Raw genomic sequence first — 10,530 nt, 5'->3', positions numbered from 1 at the left:
CAGAGGCTCAGCGGGGGGGAGCCCAGCCGAGGTGGGGGGGGTCCCTGGGAAATTAAAGCAGAGACCCAGAGGGGAGAATCTGCCTGTGCCTTTAAGTCTCGCTCTTAAAAGGGGTGGGCAGCTTGGGCAGGTTGTCCAGTTGGTGCCTTTTTAGCTGTTGTTAAAGGGGAAGTGCACATGGACAAATCACAATGGCCTGTGGGGGAGAGTGCCCCAGCGGGATGCCTTTCCGAGTCTCTCACGTGGGAGGTTTACAAGTAACCCGCCCAGCGGCGTGTCACAGCGCGGGAGGGCAAATACTCATTGTTCCGGGAAAAACCGGGACCTGCTCTTAAAGGGGAGGTGCCCACGTGGGGCAGGCCATGGCGTGTCTCAAGGGGAGGGGCACAAATGAGGAGGAGGGGAAGGCCAGTACCTTTAAGAGCGCATGCAAGGAAACATATACAAATCTGGAGACCAGTAAATAAATAAAACTTCCAGGATGAAGCGCTGAAGTAGCTGATTAACTGGTTCCCCAGCTGGTGACTTTAAGAGTCTCTTAAAGGTGAGGTGCCCAGGTGTGGAGGGTAAATACTGAGTCCAGGACAAAGCCAGACAGTGTCTCTGTGTAACATTCTCAGGTCGGTGTATTCAAGAAATGTGGAGGACAAATAAGGCTCAATCGAAGTCCATGCCTTTAAAATCCTCTTAAAGGTGCAGCGCACAATTGCAGAGGTCAAATATTAAATCCAGTTTAAAGCCTCCATCAGCCGCCTGTTCAAAAGAGTTCCAAGCTGGCACCTTTAATCTCCTCTTAAAGGTGAGGGGCAGAAGTGTGGCAGGCAAATAAAACAGGCTTTGGCTTGGAGAAGGTCTTTTATACCCCCTTAAAGGTGAAGTGTGCAAACATGGAGGGCAACTAACAAATTCTCCCTGGAGGTGGTACCTTAAAAACTTGCCTAGATTTAAGACCCTCTTAAAGGGGAGAGACACAAGGAAGCAGCCCAGCCCACAGGCGGCCAGGTCTCTCCAGCGACGTGGCGCTGTTAAGACCCTCTTAAAGGCGACGCGCACAACTGGCAAACAAAATCCAGCACAAAGGCGTCCTGGCATGTCCCATTGCCACGGCTCCTTCACCACCTTCTTAAAGGGGAAAAGCGCGTGGCTACGGCAGACAAAAAAACCTCCGGTGCGCTACGTCCCCGATGTCCAACTAAACACAGCGCCTTTAAGGTCATCTTAAAGGGGATGCGCGCAAGGACAGAGGACAAACATGAAGTCTCCCCCTGCTGGCAAAGTGCGACGCCAAGGGGCCTGTAGGAGTCTGCGCCCGGGAGCAGCTCGTGGGCCGGCTGCCTCTTAAAGGGCCGGCTCACAGCACGGAGAGGTCGTTGCAGGACTTGGAGCGTTGCTTGAAGAAGCGGCCGTTGCGTGGCACCAGGCTGCAGAGGAAGCGCTTGGCTTTCTTGGTGAGGCTCTCGCGGCGCCCGCCCGCGCCCCCGTCCCCAGCCGGCCGGCGACGGCGCAGGCGAATCTGACGCACGGCCCCCTCGAAAAGCTCCCGCGTGTTGTGGTGCAGCGCGGCCGAGGTCTCGATGTGTTTGCAGCTCAGCATCACGGCCAGACTGCGGCCCTCTAGAGGCGGGGCCAAGAGGCCACATTAGTGCCCTGTTCCCAGCCGCCCCCATCGCTGCCCTGGGACTGAGGTGGCTCAGTGGGGGCGAGGGAGAATCGGGGGGAAAGGCAGGTTCTATGGACTGGGGTTCGACTGGGGGGTCCCTAGGAATTGGGGCAGTGGGGGGTGGGGTTCAGGGTGTTTGGAGGGAGCATAGGCAGTTTGGGGTATCAGGTAGTGGGGGGCAGGCTGGGGGCTCAGAAGATGGTCAGGGTGGGGACATGTGTGATAGCAGTTTGGAGGGGCCTGAGGGGATCAGACATGTGTTTGGGGGCCTCTGGGCAATGGGCTTAGGGCAATTTAGGGGACCCCAGGGGGATTGGGTTTCAGGGCAGTTTAGGGGCCCCCCTAAGGGGCTGAGGGTCAGGGCAGGTCTCTGGGAAGTTTAGGGGGGCCCCCAGGCGATGGGGGGTCAGGGCAGTTCAAGGGTCCTCTGAGGTCACTCACCCTCCAGCGAGACCTCTCGGGAGCGTGCCAGGTCGCTCTTGTTGCCCACCAGGATGACCGGGGGGTCGGGGTGGGGGCTCCCCTCCCGCAGGCGCAGCAGGGTCTGGGGGATGCGGCTGAAGCTGCGCCGGTCGGTAACCGAGAAGACGAGCAGGAAGGCGTCGCCCGTCTGCAGACACGACTCCTGCAGCCAACCGCCCACCTCACCCTGGGGGGAGAGGTGCCCCCAGAACCCCCCGTCAGCACCCCAGAGAGCCGCATACATTAAATGAGGCCCCGCCTTTTCCCAGCCAGCACGTTATTGGCTAGTTCATGTCATGCACCCTCCAGCCTCATGCATTAGTTTGCATAAGGCTGCATAAATTTACATGCTATCAATTCCCTTCAATGAGCTGCATGTATTGGCCTGCATAGGCCCAACCTAGGCACACTTGCATTAATTTGCATATATTTGCATATATTTGCGTGCCTTCCACGCACCCCACTTCTCTCCATCATTTGCATAAATGTACATGCAGAGTCCCCCACTCCAACTCCCTGCATCACCTGCACAGCGCTGCATCTCTTTGCATATAATTAACAAAGCAGCCACTGGCTCTGAGGCTCAGGCTGCATGCATCAGCTCCCTGGCCTGCAAAGCCGGGCCATGCTGCAGGGAAGTCACTCATTTGCATACGTTTGCATTCAGCCCCCGCCCCTTTGGGCGGGGCCCCGAGGTCTCACCTGGTCCCAGACGTCGTAGAGGATCAAGGTTGTGAGCTCCTCGTCCACCGACAGGCGGCGCTCGTACGTGTCCGCTGGGGGGGAACCATAATTGGGCGGGGGCGTCAGTTCCCCAGAACTGTGCCCCCCCCACACAGCCAGGGCCCCTGGGGCAGGGGCCCCCACAGTACCAGGGGGACCCCAGTTCCCGCCTCTGCCTCCCACCAGCTCTGCACCCGCCTCCGCCCACCCCAGGCACTCACCGGGGTGCTCGTCCTCGCGGGGGGCTCCATCCGGCAGCCCCCCAAAGATGCCGGCCAGCGCCGTCTTCCCCACGCCGCTTTCGCCTGCCAGCACCACCCGGTAGGGCCCCCCTGGCGACCCCCCCGGCGACTCGGGGGGCGAGTCCGGCTCCTCCACCGCTGCCTCCCGCCGCAGCTGGTTCCTGGGGGGCAGGGGCAGGCTGCCCCGGCGGGGCCCCCGGAGCTCCCCCAGGGGGGGCAGCGCCATGGGGGAGCTGGGGGCAGAGTTGGGGGGGCAGAGGGGGCGGGGGACACAGGCGAGAGGGGAGGTGAAATAGGCACAATAACCCCCCTTCCCCAGCACCTCCGCTCCCCCAGCAGCCCCAGCACCCCAGTTCCCCCAGTCCACAGCACCTCCGTCCCCCAACGCCCTCCCCAGCACCCAACCCCGCCCCCTGAACCTTCCCTCCCCCTCCCCAGCACCCCCCTCCCCCAGCACCTCCGTCCACCAACCCCCTCCCCAGCACCCAACCCCGCCCCCTGAACCTTCCCTCCCCAGCACCCCCCTCCCCCAGCACCTCCGTCCCCCAACGCCCTCCCCAGCACCCAACCCCGCCCCCTGAACCTTCCCTCCCCAGCACCCCCCTCCCCAGCACCTCCGTCGCCCAAATCCCTCCCCAGCACCCAACCCCTCCCCCCAGAACCTTCCCTCCACCTCCCCAGCACCCCCTCCCCCAGCACCCCAATCCCCCCACCCCCTGCACCTCCGTTCCCCAACGCCCTCCCCAGCACCCAACCCCTCCCCCCAGAACCCTCCCTCCACCTCCCCAGCACCCCCCACCTCCAGCACCCCAATCCCCCCACCCCCAGCACCCCCGTCCCCCAACGCCCTCCCCAGCACCCAACCCCTCCCCCAGAACCCTCCCTCCACCTCCCCAGCACCCCCCACCTCCAGCACCCCAATCCTCCACCCCACAGCATCTCCGTCCCCCAGCCCCCTGCCCCCAGCACTCCAAGCCCCATCGGTCCCCCCACCCCCATCTCTCGATCGAGCCCCCCAGTCTCCCACCTGCTGCCCGGGCCGGGCCGGGAGTCCCGGGGCTGGTTCCTGCCGCTGTCGCTGCCTCGGTCCCCCGCGCTCGCGTCTCTCCGGAGCCGGCCGAGAAGCGGCTCCCTTTAAACCGCCCCCCCTCCGCCCGCCGGGGGGACGCCCCGCCCCCGTGAGGCCACGCGTGAGGGGGGGGCAGGGGACCCCCCCAATCAGCCCCCGCGACAACCCTGGAGCCCTTGGGGGCCGCCGGCCTCGGGGGACAGAGAGCTGGGAGGGGGGCGATGGCCGGCTGATGCGGGCTGGGGGGACCATGGAGCTGGGGGGCGCGGGCGGGCGGGCAGGGGGGGGCATGGGAACTGCCTATGGGGTGGGGGAATCGCTGGCTGCCGGGAGGGGGGGGCTGGGGACTGGCCATGGGGGTGGGGGGGGTCGCTGGCTGCCGGGGTGGGGGAGTAGCTAGCTGGTAGGGGGGGCCTGGGCACTGGCTATGGGGTGGGGGAGTCGCTGGCTGCTGGGGGGAACATGGGGACTGGCTATGGGCTGGGGGAGTCGCTGGCTGCTAGGGGGACATGGGGACTGGCTATGGGGTGGAGGAGTCGCTGGCTGCCGTGGGGGGGGACATGGGGACTGGCTATGGGGTGGGGGAGTCGCTGGCTGCCGGGGGGGCATGGGGACTGGCTATGAGGTGGGGGAGACGCTGGCTGCTATGGGGACTGGCTGTGGGGGTGGGGGGGTCGCTGGCTGCCGGGGGGGGGGACATGGGGACTGGCTATGGGGTGGGGGAGTCGCTGGCTGCCGGGGGGGCATGGGGACTGGCTATGGGGTGGGGGAGTCGCTGGCTGCTGGGGGGTCATGGGGACTGGCTATGGGGTGGGGGAGTTGCTGGCTGCTATGGGGACTGGCTGTGGGGGTGGGGGGGTCGCTGGCTGCCGGGGGGACATGGGGACTGGCTATGGGGTGGGGGAGTCGCTGGCTGCTGGGGGGGCATGGGGACTGGCTATGGGGTGGGGGAGTCGCTGGCTGCCAGAGGGGACATGGGGACTGGCTATGGGGTGGGGGAATTGCTGGCTGCCGAGAGGGGGGACATGGGGACTGGCTATGGGGTGGGGGAATCGCTGGCTGCCGGGGGGGGGGACATGGGGACTGGCTATGGGGTGGGGGAATCGCTGGCTGCCGGGGGGGGACATGGGGACTGGCTATGGGGTGGGGAGTCGCTGGCTGCTGGGGGGGGACATGGGGACTGGCTATGGGGTGGGGAGTCGCTGGCTGCTGGGGGGGGACATGGGGACTGGCTATGGGGTGGGGGAGTCGCTGGCTGCCGGGGGGGGGACATGGGGAGTGGCTATGGGGTGGGGAGTTGGTGGCTGTTGGGGGGGGGGGCGCTGGGGACTGGCTGGTGTGAATAGGTCCTTGGAGGGCAGAACTCGCCCTGTTTGTGGAATTTTGCCCCCCCCCCAGTCTGCAGCCCCCCCGCATCCAGCTGGGAGTGTGGGGGGCGCTCAGGCACCAGCCTTGCTGGGAAATTCGCTGCCCCGCCCCAGGCGCTATTTGAACCGCCCCGGCATTTTCCCGCCTGTCACTAATTGAATAATTTCCAACTAGCAACTAATGAGAGTGATCTGCTAATTACAGAGAGAGAGAGAATCCAGCCTCCCCCACTCACTGCTCTGTACCCAACCCCACCCAGCCATCCATCTCCGTCCCCCCATCCAGCCCCTCCACCCCCCCTCCAGCCCCTCCACCCATCCATCTCCGTCCCCCCATCCAGCCCCTCCACCCCCCCATCCAACCCCTCCACCCATCCATCTCCATCCCCCCGACCTCTATCCCCATCCACCCCCCCATCCAACCCTCCACCCCCTCCACCCATCCATCTCCGTCCCCCCATCCAGCCCCTCCACCCCCCCTCCAGCCCCTCCACCCATCCATCTCCGTCCCCCCGACCTCTATCCCATCCACCCCCCCATCCAGCCCCTCCACCCCCTCCACCCATCCATCTCCGTCCCCCCATCCAGCCCCTCCACCCCCCCATCCAGCCCCTCCACCCATCCATCTCCGTCCCCCCGACCTCTATCCCCATCCACCCCCCATCCAGCCCCTCCACCCATCCATCTCCGTCCCCCCGACCTCTATCTCCATCCACCCCCCCATCCAGCCCCTCCACCCATCCATCTCCGTCCCCCCGACCTCTATCCCATCCACCCCCCCCATCCAGCCTCTCCACCCATCCATCTCCGTCCCCCCGACCTCTATCCCCATCCACCCCCCCATCCATCCCCTCCACCCATCCATCTCCGTCCCCCCGACCTCTATCCCCATCCACCCCCCATCCACCCCCTCCACCCCTCCATCTCCATCCCCACGACCTCTATCCCCATCCACCCCCCATCCATCCCCATCCACCCCCTCCACCCATCCATCTCCGTCCCCCCGACCTCTATCTCCATCCACCCCCCCATCCAGCCCCTCCACCCATCCATCTCCGTCCCCCCGACCTCTATCCCATCCACCCCCCCATCCAGCCTCTCCACCCATCCATCTCCGTCCCCCCGACCTCTATCCCATCCACCCCCCCATCCAGCCCCATCTACCCCCTCCACCCATCCATCTCCGTCCCCCCGACCTCTATCCCATCCACCCCCCATCCAACCCTCCACCCCCTCCACCCATCCATCTCCGTCCCCCCATCCAGCCCCTCCACCCCCCCATCCAGCCCCTCCACCCATCCATCTCCGTCCCCCCGACCTCTATCTCCATCCACCCCCCCATCCAGCCCCTCCACCCATCCATCTCCGTCCCCCCGACCTCTATCTCCATCCACCCCCCCATCCAGCCCCTCCACCCATCCATCTCCGTCCCCCCGACCTCTATCCCATCCACCCCCCATCCAACCCTCCACCCCCCTCCACCCATCCATCTCCGTCCCCCCATCCAGCCCCTCCACCCCCCCATCCAACCCCTCTACCCATCCATCTCCGTCCCCCCGACCTCTATCCCATCCACCCCCCCATCCAGCCCCATCTACCCCCTCCACCCATCCATCTCCGTCCCCCCGACCTCTATCCCATCCACCCCCCATCCAACCCTCCACCCCCTCCACCCATCCATCTCCGTCCCCCCATCCAGCCCCTCCACCCCCCCATCCAGCCCCTCCACCCATCCATCTCCGTCCCCCCGACCTCTATCTCCATCCACCCCCCCATCCAGCCCCTCCACCCATCCATCTCCGTCCCCCCGACCTCTATCTCCATCCACCCCCCCATCCAGCCCCTCCACCCATCCATCTCCGTCCCCCCGACCTCTATCCCATCCACCCCCCCATCCAACCCTCCACCCCCTCCACCCATCCATCTCCGTCCCCCCATCCAGCCCCTCCACCCCCCCATCCAACCCCTCTACCCATCCATCTCCGTCCCCCCGACCTCTATCCCATCCACCCCCCCATCCAGCCCCATCTACCCCCTCCACCCATCCATCTCCGTCCCCCCGACCTCTATCCCATCCACCCCCCATCCAACCCTCCACCCCCTCCACCCATCCATCTCCGTCCCCCCATCCAGCCCCTCCACCCCCCCATCCAGCCCCTCCACCCATCCATCTCCGTCCCCCCGACCTCTATCCCATCCACCCCCCCATCCAGCCTCTCCACCCATCCATCTCCGTCCCCCCGACCTCTATCCCATCCACCCCCCCATCCAACCCTCCACCCATCCATCTCCGTCCCCCCGACCTCTATCTCCATCCACCCCCCCATCCAGCCCCTCCACCCATCCATCTCCGTCCCCCCGACCTCTATCCCCATCCACCCCCCATCCACCCCCTCCACCCCTCCATCTCCATCCCCACGACCTCTATCCCCATCCACCCCCCATCCATCCCCATCCACCCCCTCCACCCATCCATCTCCATCCCCCCGATCTCTATCCCCATCCACCCCCCATCTATCCCCATCCATCCCCTCCACCCATCCATCTCCATCCCCCCGACCTCTATCCCCATCCACCCTCCCATCCAGCCCCCTCCACCCCCTCCACCCATCCATCTCCATCCCCCCGACCTCTATCCCCATCCACCCCCCCATCCATCTCCGTCCCCCCGATCTCTATCCCCATCCACCCCCCCATCCAGCCCCATCTACCCCCTCCACCCATCCATCTCCGTCCCCCCGACCTCTATCCCATCCACCCCCCCATCCAGCCCCTCCACCCCCTCCACCCATCCATCTCCGTCCCCCCGACCTCTATCTCCATCCACCCCCCCATCCAGCCCCTCCACCCCCGTCCCCCCGACCTCTATCCCCATCCACCCCCCCATTCATCCCCTCCACCCATCCATCTCCGTCCCCCCTGACCTCTATCCCCATCCACCCCCCCATCCAACCCCTCCACCCATCCATCTCCGTCCCCCCGACCTCTATCCCCATCCACCCCCCATCCATCCCCATCCACCCCCTCCACCCATCCATCTCCGTCCCCTCGATCTCTATCCCCATCCACCCCCCCATCCACCCCCCCATCCATCCCCTCCACCCATCCATCTCCGTCCCCCCTGACCTCTATCCCCATCCACCCCCCATCTATCCCCTCCACCCCTCCATCTCCGTCCCCCCGACCTCTATCCCCATCCACCCCCCCATCCAACCCCTCCACCCATCCATCTCCGTCCCCCCGACCTCTATCCCCATCCACCCCCCATCCATCCCCATCCACCCCCTCCACCCATCCATCTCCGTCCCCTCGATCTCTATCCCCATCCACCCCCCCATCTATCCCCATCCATCCCCTCCACCCATCCATCTCCATCCCCCCGACCTCTATCCCCATCCACCCCCCCATCCAGCCCCCTCCACTCCCTCCACCCATCCATCTCCATCCCCCCGACCTCTATCCCCATCCAGCCCCCCATCTATCCCCATCCACGCCCTCCACCCATCCGTCTCCACCCCCCCGACCTCTATCCCATCCACCCTCCCATCCAGCCCCATCCACCCCCCCATCCATCTCCGTCCCCCCGACCTCTATCCCTATCCACCCCCCCATCTATCCCCATCCACCCCCTCCACCCATCCATATCCATCCCCCCGACCTCTATCCCCATCCACCCCCCCATCCATCCCCATCCACCCCCTCCACACATCCATCTCCGTCCCCCCGACCTCTATCCCCATCCCCCCCATCTATCCCCCTCCACCCATCCATCTCTGTCCCCCCGACCTCTATCCCCATCCAAACCCCCCATCTATCCCCATCCACCCCCTCCACCCATCCATCTCCATCCCCCCGACCTCTATCTATCCCCATCCACCCCCCCATCCATCCATCTCCATCCCCCGACCTCTATCTATTGCCATCCACCCCCCCATCCATTCCCATCCACCCGTTCCCCCCATCTATCTCCATCCCCCCGACCTCTATCCCCATCCACCCCCCCATCCATCCCCATCCACCCATCCATCTCCGTCCTCCCGACCTCTATCCCCATCCACCCCCCATCCACCCCCTCCACCCATCCATCTCCGTCCCCCCGACCTCTATCCCATCCACCCCCCCATCCAACCCTCCACCCCCTCCACCCATCCATCTCCGTCCCCCCATCCAGCCCCTCCACCCCCCCTCCAGCCCCTCCACCCATCCATCTCCGTCCCCCCGACCTCTATCCCATCCACCCCCCCATCCAGCCCCTCCACCCATCCATCTCCGTCCCCCCGACCTCTATCCCCATCCACCCCCCCATCCACCCCCTCCACCCATCCATCTCCATCCCCCCGACCTCTATCTATCGCCGTCCACCCCCCATCTATCCCCATCCACCCTCTCTATCTATCTATCCCCATCCCCCCAACCTCTATCCCCATCCACCCCCCCATCCATCCCCATCCACCCCCTCCACCCATCCATCTCCATCCCCCCGACCTCTATCTATCGCCATCCACCCCACCATCTATCCTCATCCACTCCCTCTATCTGTCTATCCCCATCCACTCCCTCCACCCATCCATCTCCATCCCCCCGACCTCTATCGCCGTCCACCCCCCCATCCATCCCCATCCACCCCCTCCACCCATCCATCTCCATACCCCCGACCTCTATCTATCGCCGTCCACGCCCCCATCCATCTATCCCCATCCACCCCCTCCACCCATCCATCTCCATCCCCCCGACCTCTATCGCCGTCCACCCCCCCATCCATCTATCCCCATCCACCCCTTCCACCCATCCATCTCCATCCCCCCAACCTCTATCTATCGCCGTCCACCCCCCCATCCATCTCTCCCCATCCACCCCCTCCACCCATCCATCTCCATCCCCCCGACCTCTATCGCCGTCCACCCCCCCATCCATCTATCCCCATCCACCCTCTCTATCTATCTATCCCCATCCCCCCAACCTCTATCCCCATCCACCCCCCCATCCATCCCCATCCACCCCCTCCAC

The 10,530-nt window shown here is 65.3% G+C and overlaps 1 protein-coding gene across 1 annotated transcript; it reads right to left on the bottom strand.

The window, feature by feature from the left end:
- Positions 1–402: 402 nt before the first annotated feature.
- On the bottom strand, positions 403–3,313 carry REM2 (RRAD and GEM like GTPase 2). Its single transcript, XM_050918777.1, has 4 exons — positions 3,067–3,313; positions 2,825–2,898; positions 2,102–2,309; positions 403–1,614 (listed from the first exon to the last, which is right to left on the bottom strand). The coding sequence occupies exons 1-4, from the start codon at positions 3,311–3,313 to the stop codon at positions 1,352–1,354; spliced, it is 792 nt and encodes a 263-aa protein (XP_050774734.1). The 3' UTR covers positions 403–1,351.
- Between the last annotated feature and the right edge of the window lie 7,217 nt (positions 3,314–10,530).

Source organism: Gopherus flavomarginatus, chromosome 11 (genome assembly GCF_025201925.1).
Source record: "Gopherus flavomarginatus isolate rGopFla2 chromosome 11, rGopFla2.mat.asm, whole genome shotgun sequence".
Taxonomy (NCBI): domain Eukaryota; kingdom Metazoa; phylum Chordata; order Testudines; family Testudinidae; genus Gopherus; species Gopherus flavomarginatus.
This window is presented reverse-complemented; position numbering and strand designations above follow the sequence as displayed.